General features: G+C 41.3%; 1 protein-coding gene across 1 annotated transcript in view; it reads left to right on the plus strand.

Annotated features, from left to right (window-relative positions):
- Positions 1 to 867: 867 nt before the first annotated feature.
- Pik3r1 (phosphoinositide-3-kinase regulatory subunit 1) overlaps positions 868 to 18,433 on the plus strand; it is an 81,138-nt gene continuing 63,572 nt past the window's right edge. The window contains exons 1-2 of the mRNA XM_047555165.1: positions 868 to 1,086; positions 11,093 to 11,808. Coding sequence (XP_047411121.1) covers positions 11,475 to 11,808 — 334 coding nt within the window. The 5' untranslated portion in view covers positions 868 to 1,086; positions 11,093 to 11,474. The remainder of the gene's footprint in view (positions 1,087 to 11,092; positions 11,809 to 18,433) is intronic.

Here is an 18,433-nt window from a genome sequence, read left to right on the forward strand (position 1 = left end):
TTACTCGAGGAACTGCTTTTTACAACGAACACACTTAAGAAGCAATGCAATTCATTGTGAGCTTCTGCGCGACCAGGCGCAGGGAAGGGTTGCTGGGCTGCCTGAGCGACCTACATTTGCTCAGTTGTCTCCACTACAAGAGATCAGCCAGCGTGCGTCCTCTTGGTAAAACTCTCTTCCCTTCTCTACATTCCGCCTGCCTCCCAGAGGCGTTGGTGCCAGGATCCTGGAGTCCAAGGCAGGCTGCGGGCACTCGTCCCTCCCGTTCACCCTTTCACCCCTCCTTCACCTCCGGAGTGCCACTCCGGGTGGCGCGGTTTTTCCGCCCACTCGGGAGGCTGTGCGGGCGAAGCCAGGAATCACAGAGCCTCCCCGCTACGGAGAGCTCTGGAATCTGCATCCTCTCCACCTCAGCCACTCTGCTGAGGCGTTGGGGGCTCGAAAGAAACAGGGGTTCTCCGAAGACACTCGACTTAGAAACGCAACCAGCCTCTAGGGAGATCTGAACTTGTCCTAGTCCGGTCCCTGTCCCTCTGCCTCTAGTCCAGGAGACACCTAGCAGCCTGACCAGCACCCGGAACGGAGAGCTAGAGCACTCAGCAGCGGATGCGGTGCGCAGCCTGGCAGCCGAGGGCATCCCCGCAGCTGGGGGCGGAAGATCAGGGAGCCTGGAAGGGTCTGCACCTCCTCTGCTCCACTCCCCCACCACGAAAATCCAGAGCTGAGACCGGCGCTGTGAGTGGCAGAACGGAGGGCGCGGCGCGGGCAGAGAGGGGCGGGCATGCGGACGCTGATTGGTGCGTGCTCGGGGGCGGGGAGCGCGGGGTGGGTACGGGGGCGGGGCCTGAATCAGGAGCTGGAGCTGCTGGAGCTGTGTGTGCACGGAGAGGAGTAGCGAGCAGCTGGAGCGGAGTTGGAGGAAGCTACGGCCCTGGCGAAGGCGGTGGACTAGGGGATCGGAGATTTAGCACTAGAATCGGGAACGGCCGGTGGGTCGGGGCTGGATCGGAGGTGCGTCGGAGCCGTGAGTTTAGGAGGCCGCTATAGCACCAGCCCAGCAGAGGAAGGAAGCCGGCCGGCGGGGAGGTAGGCGGCTGAGGCGGCGGGTCCGGGTGTGTGTGCTCGGGAGGGGGAGGTGGTGCGTGCGTGCGCGGCTGCCTCCGCTCTCTTCCTGTCACCAGCAGCCGCTTCTCCTTCTGCAGAGCCCAGCCGGGGGGAAGTGGGCCGGCTGCTGGTTCCACCGCCGTCCGCATCCTCCGGCCGCCAGGCAGCTTTCCCCGGCTAGTGGCCAGCGCCCTGCGTGCTCCCGGCCACCTCCTGGCTCACGTTTCCCCAGCCCTCCTCGGAGCCGGTTCTGCACGCCGCCGGGCGCGTTCGCCGCGGGAGTTGCCAGTGAGCTCGGGCTTCTCCTCCTTGCTCCCGTTGTCGCACGCTTCCGAGGGTCCCCCCTGTCGCCTTTGCAGTAGTTTCCTGGGGCCTTTCACTGGAGGAGAGCACCTTAACCGCTGCCTTTGCCTTAGCTGAAAGGAGCGCTCCCTTCCCTGCCGGCTCTTCAGCTGTAGCCAGGGTCGCTCCCTGCGCCTTTCCCTGGGCAGGCAGCGGTGGTCTCCGGAGCTCGCCCCTCAGCTCCCGCCCTCCGAAGTTTGCCTCCATCCTCTTCCGGGGTGGGGGAAGTGCGCCTCGGGGCGGTTGGTCGCTGGGGCCCTAACTCGGCTTCTAGTGCCGGCCAGGCTTGAGCAGGTTGTTTGAGGCTTATTTAGTGGGGTCTCGGTACAGCCCGGAAATCCAGCTTTTTGTAACGCAGGGCGAGACTGGAGGGACCTGCCCAGCAATATGGAGCCGGCCGCGAGAGCAAGCGAGCGTGCAAGCTGGAGCTAAAACATCGGGGGGAATTGTCTGGAAGCCACAGCTCGAATACTCACTTCCCAAGGGCAGAAACTGCCTGGCAGATCACGAGACAAAGAGAACAGACAAGCTATGGCCAGGCATCCCTGTACAGAAATGTATTTCGATAACCAGAATATGAACATAAAAATGCAAGGGTGTGAGCAGAATGGCTGTTACATGTTGAATGCAGAATGTGTAGGAATTGGATTTGGGGGAATTCTTCTTCAGGGCACTGTTAAATTCCGGAAAGGTCTCAGCCCCACCGTTAATTCCCGGCGGAGCAGTAGCGCTGTTGGTGTCCGAGTGTGAGTTTACTCTTTTTTGGGGGGTGGGGGCAGTTCATGACTTTAGGGTGTTTTTTTTCCCCCCTATTTTCCCTCCCCCTGTTCTTTTCCTCTTTGTCAGTGCGAAGTAGGAATGGATAAAGCAGTTCCGGGTTTTGAATGTAGCATGTGATTGTCATTTCAGTGTGATGAGTTTCAAGTTTAGTTGTTAGGCGGGATATTCACAAAGCTTATTGACCTAGGCTTTCTGTGAAATCATGTTTTAATATTTCATTAGCTTGTGTTACGTTTTGGCAGCCTTAAAAATGGTTAGTATTGGAGTAGGTAGGCAGGGTCATTTCTGACTCGGGTTATCAGTAATGGATCTTCAATGTATAAATCATTAGGAATTTGATTTCCGCACAAGAGAGCCACAAGCCCTTTTATCCTCGAAAAAGGAAAAAGCACCTTTCAAGCTGTACCTTTTGACAGATGACACTAATCTTGAAATAAACCATTTATAAGCAAGCAGAGTATATTGTTCCTATGTACAAAAGTTGCCAAAACTTTTCAAAATAAGTGTTTTGCTCATCACGAAGAAAATATCCTGAATAATTTGTGTGTGTGTGTGTGTGCGCGCGCGCGCGCGTGCGTGCCTCTAAAGTTTATTGGCTCAGAGTCAAATTTAAATTGGAAAGGACAGCAGAGGAAGCTCCAGGCTTTGCGGTGGGTAATGTCACTGTTGGATTCTTTAGCTTTTATACGCCAGTTGCTGGTAGAGTTAGTAGAGGGGTCATACTACTTTTTACATGGAAACGTATAGATCTTTAGGAGTTGTAGAAAGTTCTATCTATCTGATATTGGCTTTCAAACTGTTACGTCCATTTACTTTTAACTTTCATTTTTATTTGGAACCTGTTCTTAGTTGCATAACAGAACTCTGCAATGTACACTCTATTAATCTGTTTTATCTGTATTGCGTTTTTTTTTTTTACATCTGCAATGCTATATAGGCAATGTAAAAAGCATTTCACTTTCTATTGATTAAATATATCATTTTCTTTAGCGATTTCTTGAGTTTAATACATTTACAGTGTAAAATTGGTTTGAGGAAACTAAAGTGGTACAATAAGTTATAGGGTTATATATTTCACTTATTGGTGGTAATAATGATAGTATGCATTTATTTTCTGGAAATATTGATTCCACCTAAGCTGATTTTTGGAGGGCTTTGAATCCTAAGGGTAAACCTATTCAACTTACTCAAACTTTGTACTGTTAAAAGTGTTAGCCATTCCTTTAGTGAAAATTTTCCATGAATACCATGTAATTTTTAGGTTGGTATGTTGATTTAAAATACCACCCCCCCACACACCATTTTTTTAACCTCCTAGGTAGGGTAGTTCAGGGAGTTTTGTAAAAAAGCATCCACTTTGAAAGATTGTCCACATGGTCATCTAAAATGGGAACAAATCTAGTTCATCTTTTACCATATTTGCATTTTGTGATTTGCAAGATGTCCTTTGTTGAATAAAGAGATGGTGAGTGAGCAAGTAGAAAATAACAAGCCGAGCTGATGTTTGCATGAGTTCTTACTTTTAATTCTCTAATATTTAATCCAATGCAGAAGAAATGAGAAGTGCTTAAATATCAGTATGTTATATGTTTTAGACATGCTGACCACAGAGCTCTCTCGCAGGGCCCAGGGTTTTGCCAGCAGAGACAAGAACATCAAGTATCAAAGTGAAAGCCTGGAAGACTAGCATGTTATTTATGAGTGGAAGGCATTATCAATTTTGCTTTCACTTTATAAAGCATAATATAAATTATATCAAACTTTTCAATTAAAAACCTAGGTTAACTTTTACAGTATTCATAGTATGAATGCATTATGTCTCTAGTCTCGTCCAACTATACCCTAATCATCCTAATGTAATTGCTTGTCACAGTTCTGCCAATAATGTTGTTGAAATTACTTGCCTAAAAGAGTGACTATTAAAGACCACTTCATGTACGCTAGACCAAATGAACTGAAAAATAGACTATGTAATTACTTATAAACATCTGTTTTAGCCTATGTTAGGTTTTTGTTTTGTGAAAGTCTAGAGTACAATGAGTGTAATACAGTTTTTACTTAAAAAAAAAAAAAAAAAAAGTCTACTATAAGGACATCTTTGGAGATTTTCCTCTGCCAGCATTATTTTCCTTAAAGTAAGTCAAGTAAGTACTCATAGATACCTGTAGTCAGAATCGTTTTCAGGTTAATGATCCAAAGAGTTTGGAAGTCACAGGAGTTTGGCCAAGTGTGAAGAGGCTCCACCAGTGGGTGTAGTCAGTTGGTAAAGCCCAGGTGCGTGGCTGTTGGCTGTGCCTTGCTCCTTGCCTTCCTCCCAGGATGCCTCAGTGGTCTCCATCTGGGGCTTAGTCCTAGAAACTGGGGCTCTACCAGAGGACTCAGCTGCCTTCAGTTCCTAGGGGGTTGCATTGCGGGGTTCATTTTTTCTCTTTGAAGATAGCCCAGGGAGCAGCCACCAAACCCTGTTGGAGATAAGTACTTACTCTTTCTAACTTTCACCCCTCCTTATCCCCCCCCCCCCAACACACATATACCCACACACACACTCCCAGCCTCTCCCAAGTCTCCTTGGCCCTGACCTCTACAGCGCCACCCAAAACCTCAGGTAGGGAGAGAACTACTTGGGCAAAGTCCATATGCAGGCTTTATCCACCTATCTATCTGTTTACAGCAGAAAGTTTTATTTTAGCTAGCTTCAGGATTCATTTAGAACTGTTTGCAGCGTTTAGAGGCACTGCAAAAGAAAATTCCTGGCTAATGTCTGTTCTGTTTTAAATATGAGTTGTAAAAATGGCAGTAACGTTCAATGCTAAGAGTACTAGTAGTACTATTAACTAACAATAGAAATGTTAATACTATTTCTACAATTTACTTTGTAACTTAAAGCACATTATTTAACTCTTCTCAATTATTTTCTCATCTGAAAAATGGGGATGACAAGTGTAACTAGGGTGGTTACAAGGGTTAAATGAGTTATTACACGTAAAACTCTTAAGAACTGGGCCTGGTGCACATAGTAAGTACTGATCTGGTGTTAATTGTATTAAGCTTTTATTGTCAGGCACAGAGCTCCATGCTTTGTATATGTGATTTCCTTTAGTACTCATAATGACCCTAGGAGGTATAAGTTTGCTTATTTTTTTTTCTTCCGTACAGGTGATAAAACTGTTCCAAAGAGAGATTTCAGTGACTTTCCCAAGATTATGTATTTAGGCACTGACAGGGGCAGCTGCCTCTATTTGCAAATTCTTGCTAAGAATTTTGAGGAATGACTTTTTTTTTTTTTTTTTTTTTTTGACAAAAAGAGGGACTTAGGTCATCTCTGTTAGTCCTCTCTTTCCATGGCCACTTCCTCAGTCATTCTCTACTGTGATGATGCAGAGAACCAGACAGATTGGCCTGCTGGCCTTTTCTCCATGAGGGAATCTGTCCCTCGTGTCCTGTAAGTTGCATTGCCCTTTCTCTCCTGATGACCATGGAATATATAAGGGCTGTGGTCCTCTGGATTGTAGTTCCTCTCTCCTCTGTTCTTCTTCAGGGGCACCCATCGCTGTCACAGCTTTCTGAAGAGCCTCATTTCCCTATTATATCACCTGGGCAGGTGCTGTCTGCTTGTAAAGGGCTTGTGGGCGGCACTTAAAACCTACACGACTTGCTTAACCACATCAACCCATAGTGGGGCAGCAGGCAGCATGTTGTCATTAGTGGGTGATTTTTGAAAACGAGTTGAAATATTTAAAGTCTATAACTTTGGGCTTAGACTGAGCCCATCATTTTCGTTCTATTTTAATAGAGATAAAATTCACCCTAAGATCATCATTTTAAATCAAAGGTACCCTACCACTATGTTTGCTAGGATATTTGGTTTTTATCATGATTTCCAAAAATTTGAAAAGTAGAAAGAATTTTTAAATAATGATTTAAAAAGACTGTATGAGTTGAGATGGGAGGTTCTTTCACACTTGGAGCTAGAGCAGTGAGGGGGGAAAATGGAATATAGGGTGGTGAGGTTGACAGCCCAGGAACCCCTGTACCCTCCTTGCCTCTATGAAAAATCCATTTTGTGTCATCACCCAATGCCAAACTGCTAATTGCATCACAGGATGGAATCACATGACTAGAACATTCCCAATTTATTTAATATGATGTTAGAATATCCTTTAAAACGTTTTTGGTTTTTATTGGTGCATTATAATCATAATGGTGGAATGTGTTGTTACATATTTATACATGAATATAACATAATTTGGTCAGTTTCATTCCCCAGCACCTCCCTTTTCCCTCCCCTAAAAATATCCTTTATTCCTGTTTCCCCAACAAACTTTCCAAATCCTGTCTTCCATAAAAGGGTAGTGAAGTAAGTCAACAAAATTAGAATTGCTCATTTGTTGTTTTTTTTTTTTTTTTTTTTTTTGTCATAATGCCTTCAGGTTATAGGGTTAAACTGAAAATCTGTTTTTCAAGCAGTTGTATGTTAAGCAGTCATAGATTGCTATTTATCAGGCATCAGAAACAATTTTATCTTGAGAAACAAAGAGAATTGCTCAGTATATTAGCAGAGAAAGAATATATACTTCCCATTAATGGGATTGCAAGCAGTTAAAAGGGTTAAAAGACTAAGTAAAATAATCCCCTTAAAGGAAAATTTGAATTGTTGCATATAATGTTATACAAGAGTAAGTTAATTTGTTATTTGTTCAGAGGATTCCATTATACCTTTTGTTACAGTAACTTATGCATGCATTAGCTTGGAACTTCTATCATAAAACTGCCTGCATTATTGAAAATAATAAATTGTAGATGATGAATATCCACATATAAAAACCTTTAACTACATGAATTATTAGGTTGGATTCGGCGCAAATAGTTCAGTGAACAGGTGTCTGTAGTCGAAGAGAATGGAAGCATAATTTGGTGAATATGGAAAAGATATATTCTGTCAGTCTGGGTAGTTAGGGCCCTAAATTGATCTCAGGAGGGTTACACAGGTACTGCTAAATGCCTAAGGCTATTGTGGCTCCTGCAATCCTGGGGAGAATTTGAGGGTGCAAGACAAGAGAACTTGCCAGTCCTCTGGATGTGACAATCCTCGTGACTCTGGATTAATGCTTCACATACCCCATAGGGAGGATCTGAGTTGTTAGAAATTGTGCAATTGGGGCCCAGGAGTGTGGCAGGAGGCAAAGATGCCAAGAAGGCTACTGGTGGCAAAAGCTAAACTCACAGAGTGAAATGGGCAGCCTTCCAGAAGTGGTAGGCCCAGGACTCTTTTATTTGCTAGTTTATGGACTTTGCAAGCAAGGATGCATTTTAATGAAGTCTTTATGAAGAAAATTTGCATGGCAGGGATGCTGCATCTTGGATTTGGAGGAACTGCTGCCCAGTTATAATGACTTCTTTTTGTGCAGGTGCGTGAGAGCCAAACACTATCAACAAGGCTGCTCTCTGGAAAGTAAAGGCAGATGTTCAAGGTTAGTTTGAGAGACCAGCTTGGGCAGGCAAAGAATCATTGGCACCACTGACATATCTGGACTGCCCTTGATTATCCAAGCAAATTGAGTTCAGGCAGTGGGTTTTGGGGGGGTTAAAAGTGGGGACTGTAGAACCAGACTACCTGAATCTTTATTTAGTTTCCATTTCTCAGTTGCTGATTGTAATCACGGTCAATGTTGTGCACTTAAGTTTCCTCATATATAAAGTGAGACAATTGGTAGTGCCTACCTTATATGGTTATCATGAGGATCAAATGGGTTGATACACACATAACTCCCAATAAAAAATAGATGATGATGTTGGTGATGACAATGACAATCATTAAAATGGACATGGCAGTCAGGAGAAAGTGTACAGTGTGCAGTCAGGTAGAGGTGTCTACTGCCTCCTCCCAGCTCAGGACTCTGAACCTTACCACCAAGTAATCAAGTCCCTGCCCCCCAAAATGGCTCATCTATTCTCAGTCATCTTTTACAATGTTGCCCTCAGACCACTTAGCTGGCACTGGATCATGGCTGAGTTGATCTTCCTGGTTATGATTGTAGACTCTCTGAAGACAGGAGTCATAGAAGAACCGGGGTTCCTTTATCATGCTGGGACCCAGAGTCCTGCAGAGGCTTCTTTCCCCCTTATGCAGAAAGTGAGGTTCTTCTGACAAGTGGCAAGGAGAAGAGCACATAGAAACCTCTAGGTCTGTGGCACTCAGAGCCAGGAGGGCTTCCTTGGAGTTTAGCCTCTTTACGGTCATTAGGTTCCTCAGGGTTCTTTTGCCCTTTGCACAGATTTACCCTCAGGCATACCCAAGCACAGTTTTCAGGTCTGTAAAACCTTGAAAAGACATGGAACTTTTTCTTACTGAAGTGTCCCCCAGCAAGGAACATGCATAACTACAGAGTGTTGGGACTGGGACTTGGTTGACAGTTGTGGGGTGTCGGGGGATTGCTAGGCTTCCTGTTCTGTATGAATCCCACCGAACTGGCCCCCTGGGTGACTGAAATTGAGGAAGTGCTAGGCAGCAGCTGGCATAAAGATCTATCCAGCTTACTGGTTTAATTTTTTTTCTTTTTTCTTTTCCTCCAAAAAGACATACGTTGCCAGGAAAAGCTAACAAAAATTTCAAGGCAGATTTGGAGGAATTAAATTATTCTTAGGCCTATTGCCTGGTTTCTAAGCATTTAGGGATATGTAAATTTTCACGTTCTTTAGCGTTCTGTGTCTCTTTTGTTCATAGTACATTAGTACTAAAAATGAAATTTGCTAGTTCTACATTTTTGCGTGAATTTATGCAATAAGTATTTAATTTGATTCCGGATCTTTTGAAAAGAGAGGTTTTCTTCAAATGGATAATATAGCTTGTTTTTCTCATATGCTCCACTGGTTGCATTAATTTTTTTCTCTGTTGACTAAAATATAAAATAGAGTACTATTCCAAATTAATATTCTTGCTCCACAAAGACTTCCAGTGTTTGTTTTTGCTTCCTTAAATATGTGACTCTCCTAAGAGTGTTATTGTATTACAACTAAGAGGCTTTAACCATGTAACGTTGACTACTTTATCCTTCTGAATGCAGCATAACAATCTGTGATTAGATTTTGCTTCTTAAGATACCTATGCTGGGGTGCATCTATAATATTGAACTTCTCAAGTGTTTCACTCTTCAACAAGTATAAAAGCTGTCTTTGCTTTCACACCCTGAAGTTGTGTGGGTATTGTTTTATTGCTTTATTGTGCAGCCAGCTTGTCAGAGGCCTTTAGGTTGCTTTTGCTCTTTATAATAAAGATAACTGAGGAGTGGAGTGTGATGTGTTTGTGTGTGTGCAAGCTGTCCTATCAGACATCTAATCTGACTTTCTAATTCTCTAACTTATAGTCTTTGCCTTTTCAATTGTTCTGCCATCCCTATGCCTTAAAGCAAAAAGTAAAAGAAAAATATTTCCATTACCCATTTCTCTGTCCATGAAGCCATCTTTCCAGAATCCTTTGCAGCAACTATTACTACTACTTCTGATTTCTTAACTCCTTAAAATCTAATCACTGTCTTTACTGCTGACCTAGGATCTGCTTTCTAAAAAGTCTATGATGGTTGCATGATAAGCACAGCCCCCAATTATCCAGCCTTGGCTCATTGTCCCATGTGGGTGCTTCAGCAGGACTTTGTTGTAGGGGAATCACCTATTCCTACCTGATCCTTGTCCTTTGTTTCTGGGACATTGCATTGTCTCTAAACCTTGACTTTTTTTCCTCAGAGTTATTGAATCCCAATATTTTGTCCTCAGATCATTTTTTAACTTTTAATTTTTAAAATTATTGATTGATTGGTTTAATTTTTGGTAAGTGTCAATTCATTTATTGTCTTGCCTTGTTTACAGCTGATTACCAAATCTCTAGTCCCTTCTCCTGAGTCACAGCCCAGGCTTTCAGCAAGCCACTGGCACACCTGCAGGTGGATGCCCACATTCCCATAAGCCCATTGAGTCTCCTGGCTTCCTTCTGCTTGATATTAGTGCAAAATTCTCAGTAATGCAGAATCAGGCACCCTTTCTCCTCTTTTTCTTGCTCCCCATGTAAGCATTGTCACCCCTACACATTCTTACCCCATGGTGTTTCTTACTTCACACCTCCCTTTTCACACCTTCTGCTGCTTCCTTGGTTGGTGCCTTGGTGGCTGCTTTCTCAGACTGCTGCAACACACCTTTCGCAGTTTGCCTCACCTCTGTTTTCTCTCCATGCCATTCCCTCCCACGCACTGTGGTTAGTTAGGGATTCCTCAAATGCAGCCTGATCCCATTGGTCCCTTTTCCCATGCCCCCTCAGTGCTTCCTATTCCACATGGCGTTACTGAATTACTCACAAACTCAACACAGGCATGCATGCATGATGTCAGACGGTTCAATCTGCCTTTCTAACCCTGTTCCACTGTTCCTTCTCTGACTTTGTATGAACCAGACCGTCTGTTCTAACTCTGCCTGTTATATAACATTTACCTAATTGCTTCTGTACCCAGGATCATGCCACACATTCCATTCTGTCTTTAGAATCCTGCAATTAGATGTGGTCTCTCCCTCACCTGAACCCTGCAGCGTTTAGTGTCTGCCTCTCTTTTGGCATTTACCTAGTGTTTTGGTTCCTTGTGTACCAGTCTTATCTCTGAGACATTGCCACCCGCCAACACTCCTCCTGCTCCTGCCCAGTGTTCTTAGAAGGCAAGGCTCTTACTAATCTTCCTTACGTGTACTGTGTCAGGCAGCAGCACCCTGGCCTGTGTAGGTCTGCCAGCTCTATTAAGTACTTGTTGAATGGAAGTAGAAATTCAAATGCACACAGATGGCAAAGTGTGATGTTCATTCATAAGTCTTGTTTCTCCTTCACTAGGTGAAGCTGAGTGTGGAGTGCGACAGTGAAATCAGACGACAGATGGACAGTGTGACAGGAGCAGCAGAGAGGATTGGGCCTCGCTGTGAGAGTCAGCCTGGAGTCAATGTGTTGACAAGTTGCTGAAAAGGAAGCAGGCAGGACTGTGGCACACAGAGGAAGCGGAGCCCTGTCTTCAGTCACACCATTGATGGAGGACAGATGGACAGCCGAATGGCCAGTCAGCTCTCCTAGTAAACCTTTGGAGAGTAGTCCTTTGTCCTCTGCTGGACACCTATTAGGATTTTTAACACACTCTCTGAATTCATTTTCCATTAAAACGTAAAATTAGACGACAGTGCACAGCCGGACGCATCTGTTGCATGGTAACAGATCAGCAAACATGAGTGCGGAAGGGTACCAGTACAGAGCGCTGTATGACTATAAGAAAGAGAGGGAAGAAGACATTGACTTGCACCTGGGTGATATTTTGACTGTGAATAAAGGATCTTTAGTAGCGCATGGATTCAGTGATGGACAGGAAGCCCGGCCTGAAGACATTGGGTGGTTAAATGGCTATAATGAAACCACCGGGGAGAGGGGAGACTTCCCGGGAACTTATGTTGAATATATTGGAAGGAAAAAAATCTCACCTCCTACTCCAAAACCCCGGCCACCTCGACCCCTTCCTGTTGCACCAGGTTCTTCAAAAACTGAAGCAGACAATGAGCAACAAGGTGAGCATCAATGGGTACTTGTTTAATGTCCTCTACCTTCTCCTCTTTTTTTTTTTTTTTTTTTTGCAAAGTCTTAGGTTTGGACTGGGCTGCTATGCTTTGGACAGAAGTAGTCATCTGGTAACTTTATCTGAACTGATATATGGTGTGTACAAGAAGCTTGGTGAGCCATGACATGGCTAGAAGTTTGTATCTGTGGGCTTAGGAATTGTTATAAAAACAGGGAGATGGTGTGTGAGACCTGTTCAGTGAGTATCTGTAAGCACTATTTTAAAGTTTCCATTGAATTAAATACTTACTGTATTCTTACTCTTGTAATTGGTATTATGTATCTAAATAATCACTTTGGGAAAATAGACAGTAAGTCTAATTAAGTATGTTTAATATTAAATGATTTGCATGAAAGAAAATAAGTTGTAAAATGACCACAGAACTCAGTAAAGAAAGACCATTGTTTTCCTAACCCCATATCTGCCTCTCAGTTCCCTGAGAACACTGTGTCTTAGGATAAACCCAGGTCCTTGGAGTTAGCATAAAATAAAAGGGTTTTTCTTCCCTTGTTCACAACATCACTTGTAGCATTAATGCCTAGAGTTCACTTGGCCCTGATGAGGGGAAAACAAAATTCACTGGGTACTTTTCTTAAAGGGAAAACCTCCTTGATTCAAAACCCTCTTACTATTTACTGGAGATGGTCCACACTTGAGTTTGGTGCACAGCTGCTAGTTTAGGATTTTCTTCTGCTCAGTTTCTCATTGAGATAAGCCTTATGCTCAGCTTTTCTGTTATCAGTTTTGTCAAATACTGGTTTCTCACTAGTAAACCTCAAGCATTTTTCTTTTCTTCTTTTTTTTTTTTTAATCTCTGAGACTAAGAAAGTCATGGGAAGGTGCCTGTAAAACAGGCAAAATGGACTTGCTTGGTTATGTATTGAGTAGACCTGATTGTAGCATCTCTGGAGATTTCTGAAAGCAGTTCTGATACTATTTATGTATTATGCTTTCTTTAATGTTAGCTTATTCTTACACAAATGAATGAGATAACAAGAATAAAGATGCAGAATGCAAGTAGAAGAGCTGCCTTTTAGCATTGGGTAATAGAATTGTGTGAAAGACAAAGAATTTTTTTTCCTCTCCCACTAGACCCAAAAGGGATATTTGTTTTATAAATGTTATACTAAACTTTATAATATTACTCAAATAATATTTTTATCATAAAGTTAAAAAAGCAAAAGTTAAATTTTCTTTGCAGGTGAATCAGAAAACCTTGATCTGTGCTTATATGTGTAATTTTGTCAACCATTGCATTTCTTGCAGTTCCATTTAGCAGAGTGAAGACAAATACATAATAGGATTTCTCCACCAAATTACATGTTTTTAATTTGGCTTTTTATTTTTGTAAGTTAGAAACACTTCCTTAAGTAGGCTCATTCCCAAGGAAAAAGTGATTTAATTTGTCTCAAAATACAAAGGGTTGCAGCATCATAAACACATCTCAGTTGAATCAGGAAAAATGATTTAAAAGGTGGAGTAAGGGTATCTTGTCAAGATTAGTGACAAAAAGATTTTGTAAAAATAGTTTCTAAACAAAATTGCATTTGATGACTGCCATTAGGTTTAAGTTTGCTTAGATATAATATTCAGAAAAGCAAGTCTTTTTATAAGAAAAATGATTTTCTCTTTTTAGGAGCTAAACTATTTTATAATGCTTGCTTCTTTATGTGGTGACAATTGAGATTTTTAACAGCTTTGTCATTTTTCTTTTTAATACATGGAAAGATAGAGTAAAATGAAAAATTTTAGTAGAATTCAAGAAAGAGATCCATGATAAGTATGCGCATGAAAGTATTAGAGCCTGAATATAAATGAGAAATTAGGAATAACTGAAAGGTTGAAAAGGCAGTGTAGGTGGGTTATGTGGAGCGTATTATACTAAACGTTCGATTTTCTAGAAATGTTAGTCTCGTATTCTTATCTAAATGTGATTCCTGTGAAGTGAGAATTCAATAACTCCCATGAGTTGCATGTTAAATTGATATGGATAGGAGTTGTAAGGACAAATTCTGTGTGCTGGAACCTGTGAGGCTCTGGTTTCTTTTGCCTAAGTGCATATTTATTTGAAAAGCTTTTGTAGTGAAAAATTGCGTGATGGCAAGAAGGGAGAATTCTTTTCTTACAGTGTTTGAATTCTTTAGTTTTTTTTTTTTTTAACTCTCTCCACCTGACTTAGCCTGTTTTTCATGTTTGACTGTGTTTATTTCATTTAACTTGCTCCCTTTCCCACTTAGGTCTAAGAACCACATAAAATTCTCATTTAGACCACTGGCACAGTCTTTATCAGACCCTGAGGTAAGATTGAGGGTCTCAGACCAGTCTGTAGCTAATAATCATTTGTCTCTTGTATGTTGCCACACCTTCTCTCCCCCATCCTCTCTCTCTCTCTTTTATTTTCCTCTTTTTTGGAGATTGGGTTTCAGTATGTTGGTCTCCATCTCCTGAGTTCAAGTGATCCTCCTACCTCAGCCCCCTAGTAGCTACTGTGGGCATGCATACCACCATGCCTGGCTATATTCTGTTTTTTTTTTTTTTTTTTTTTTTTTTTTAAGTTGTCATTAGACTCTGGTCAGAAGTAGACTCAGGGTCTACGGGTTTAGTTTAGTGGTAGAGCACTTGCCTAGGTTGCACAGGCCCCAGGTTCAAACCCTGGTACTATATACACCCACACACAAACACACACACAACTCTGAGATGTTCCTCCTATACAATGTTATCCACTTTTCTATTTTCCTTGTATGCATATTCCTAGAAATAAAGCTGTAAAGTCTGACTCTTTTTGGTGAAAGGGGAGGGAAGAAAGTTAAAAAAAAGAAAGAAAGAAAATTCAACATCTGATAAACAGCTCCTCTCAGGAAAATGTATTTTCTGTCAATACATTTTGCAGACTGTTATTTAAGAAGACCTGTCCTATACATTAAACGAGTTTATTTACTGTATTCTTTTGGGTTCGGGGCCTTAAATTCATTCAGTAAACATGAACTGAGTTCCTATTTTGTGTTAGAAAGCAATGATAAAAGATGAAACCAAGACATCTGTCCTATCTAGTCTCTTCCCCACCTCATGGCTAGGCTTTGTCACCTGTCATGGTGCCTAACCCAGGCATCCAGGTTGCTGTCCCACTCTTACTTCTTTGTTTAGATCTTATAGGAACTGGCCGCACCCACCTTCTGCTTCTGCAAGGTGTTTAATGGCTAACCTACTGTGTAATTTTCTGCATTTGTTGTTTATTGTCTCTCCCTTTGTGCTGGGCATGCAAGGTGTATGTTAGTGTCCTAAGGGGAGGCATGCTGTCAAAGGTGGTCCTCTGGCTCTGCCGCAGCTGTTTGGATTCTGGCATTACATTCCCATACATTCAGCCCTTCAGGAACTGGGGTCTTGTGCTTCCTCTTGTACACAGTGGAAGGAATCAGGTGGAAGTGAGAATTAGGGAAGGGGGAATGAAACTGTGTTCCTCTCATGTGTCTGTTGGAGCTGTTTCTCAGGACAGCCATTCTAACACAAACTTTGAAATCCTTTCATTAAAGTCATGCTATTGTAGCCTCTGTAGGCTAGTGAATTTCTGTGATCATGTTAGTTTGTGTAAAGTGTGGACATCTGCTAACTAGATAGGTCATCTATGAGCTGGAGTTCATAACTGCACCATCCATGACCCCCACACCCCTTCCCCAGCTCCCACAGCAGACTCTGGACAGTGGGTCCCAGTTGGTTTCACATATAAAGCAAAAAAGCATGCTCTTGACGTGGCCTATTTTAAATTTTGAACAAAATCCCTTCTAAACAAAAAAAAAAAAAAAAAAAAAAAAAAAAGAAAGAAAGAAAATAGCCTGCAGTTGGTGTTTGTTTTCATGGTTTCCTAAGGCATGTTATTCTTACATTTTCCACACTCTGCATTTGAGTGTCCTCCATGATTATCACTCCTTGTCTAGAAAGCCAGGCTGTAATAGATCACATAAATTGATTACACTGTACAGAGGTCACAGAAAATAGTGACCTGATCCCAAATGACACACATTGGCTGGGTCCCGTGGCCATAACATATGGCTCTTTCCTTGAGACAATGAAAATAGTGTCCGGGCAAGTGATTTGCCTTGCTGCATGAATCCTTGCCTGCACAAATTCTGTTTTATTTTCAGAGTATGCCTTCCTCTAACTCTCTCCACTTTCCCTCCTCATTAAGTAGGGCTTCATGGTGAAGTTGGAGGACTATCTGGTTAAACATGTGACTCTTGGTGCTGTCTGTCCATTCTGTTCTTATGAGAAAGTGGGACTAGTTACAGGATCTTTGCACACAGGGACCTTGAGCCCCATCTCTTAACTTATGACCAACCAGAAAACCCTGTCAGTACTTTATATTTTTCACCTAGGTGTGAAAATTTGTTTTTGCCATCTCTGTTCTAGTAGGAAATGAAATATATTTCTGAAAGATACTATCAAATTACTTGATTAAAAGAGTGGGTCTGGAAAAAGCAAATGTAATCATTATTTTTGATAGAATCAGATGACCCTAATCACTTCGGTTGTGATCAGAGAATGTATTGCTCATTTATTAAGTTTGCCTTATAACACAGATCCCCCTTGCATGACCATCAGTATTTATATTCTTGTTACTGAGTTCTTCATTCGTTAGAAGTCATTGTTTTTGCTGGAAATGTGTACAAGGAGGGAAGGTTACCTCAATTAATCATTTGTCTATCCACAGTTATTTAAAAAGAAAATTGACAACAAGAATAAGAACTCCCAACTTGCCTGTCTTTTAGAGAGAGGGCTCTGTCCCTGAAATGACTTAACCATGTTAAGAATTTACAGTCAGAACCTTAGGGGCCTATGAGTCAGGCAGGTCTGCCCTGGGTATTCCCAGGGAAGTGAGGAAGGCTTGCCCCCTCCCTCTGCAGGATGTTATTCAAAAGGAAGGCCTATTTCTCTCTTCCCTGGAGCAGTGGTGACAGTTGGGCCCAGCCTGATGTTATTTGAGGAGAAACTTTCTGCCAGGTTACTGTGACCTATGTCCTTTAGAGTCACAGGTGGATGTAGACAAATCACATTTTCTCTACTTAAGTAAGATCCAGTACCTCCCTTTTCCATGATTTGCTTTTCATGGTTTTCAATTATCTGAGGTTGACTGAGGTCTGTAAACATCACTGAACAATTAGATATTTTGAGAGAGAGATAACACATTCACATAACTTTTATTATAGTATATTGTTAAAATTATTCTGTCCTTTTTATTGTTGTTAATCTCTTACTGTGCCTAAGTTATAAGTTAAACCTTAATCAGGAATGTATGTTTAAGCAGAAAATAGTAAATATAGGGTTTGATATTATGTGTGGTTTCAGGCATCTACTGAGGCTATTAGAATGTATTAGAAGATTCTTTGGTTATAGCTTGTAGACACTTATGTGTTTTGATTTTTTCCAAAGTAGGTAAAGAACTCTGTGTTCATATCTTTATATTCTGAATGAAGCCCTCAGTCCTCAAACAATTTAGGTGAAGGAGCCTGTTTTGTTTACTAGTAACTGAGTTGACATTGCTGTTCTAATAAAACTCCCTTTGTCTTAAAAGCATCCGATAGGCTGAAAAAGTTTTTAAGCTTAGTTGTCAGTACCTTCTTAGATAAATTTGATGTCAATTACTTTTGATTTCTAGGTGTATCAAACAGGAGGGATTCTGATATATAACCATTTCTTCAAGAAGTCTTAAATTTTTGAAAATAAACATTAGAATCTGAAATTCAGCAAGAAATGGTGCCATGCATCTGCTAAGTGGCATCCAAACGGGGAATTTTTTTTTAATTTGACCAAAAAATCAGAATTGTTATTGTTTCAGTTTTTCTTTTTTTTCCCCTGAGGTCTTCCAACTTATTTTTAAACTTTACTTTTTGTTTACTAAAAACAGCAGTCAGCCTACAAGCCGTAGTTTATAGATTTGATTTTTTTCCACATTTCTTATTGGTACATTGTAATTGTACGTAATGGTGGGATTTGTTGTTACATATTAGTAGATGCACATAAGAAAGGGGAAGAATTTTGTGCCTATGACAAATAATAATGCATAATACATTATGCCACATACACATCCATATTTTTATTAGTAAAAAGAAAAAACAAATGTTAGCAGTACAACTGGCTATTGTTTATATGTGTTTCTTTGTTCTTAACAAATTTTCATGAGCAAGAATGTAAAATTAGTCAAATGACTGAGATGGGAGAAAATAACTAGAAATAAGCATAATTGCATGGTGGATACTATATTGTGAGATCTTGATTGAGTTAATAGCATTTAATATTGAAGCAGTTTTTAGACTCTCAATAAGACTAATCAAAGTAGAGTACAAATTTAACTAGAAACTGGTTCTGTTTCAAGTACTTGGGTAAAATTTCTCTCAAATTTCAAATTAGTTATTTAACAATATAGTCAGAATGCTTTATAAATGTATTATTTCTGCTTAAAATTTATGTAAAAGGCCATGATATTATGTTTCTACTATGGAAGTAGAAATATTGCTAAAATGTAATGTTGGAACTAAAAATAAAACATACATAGTAGAATGAAACAGACATTATTACCTTAT

The sequence above is a fragment of the Sciurus carolinensis genome, chromosome 6 (assembly GCF_902686445.1).
Source record: "Sciurus carolinensis chromosome 6, mSciCar1.2, whole genome shotgun sequence".
In the NCBI taxonomy this organism is placed as follows: domain Eukaryota; kingdom Metazoa; phylum Chordata; class Mammalia; order Rodentia; family Sciuridae; genus Sciurus; species Sciurus carolinensis.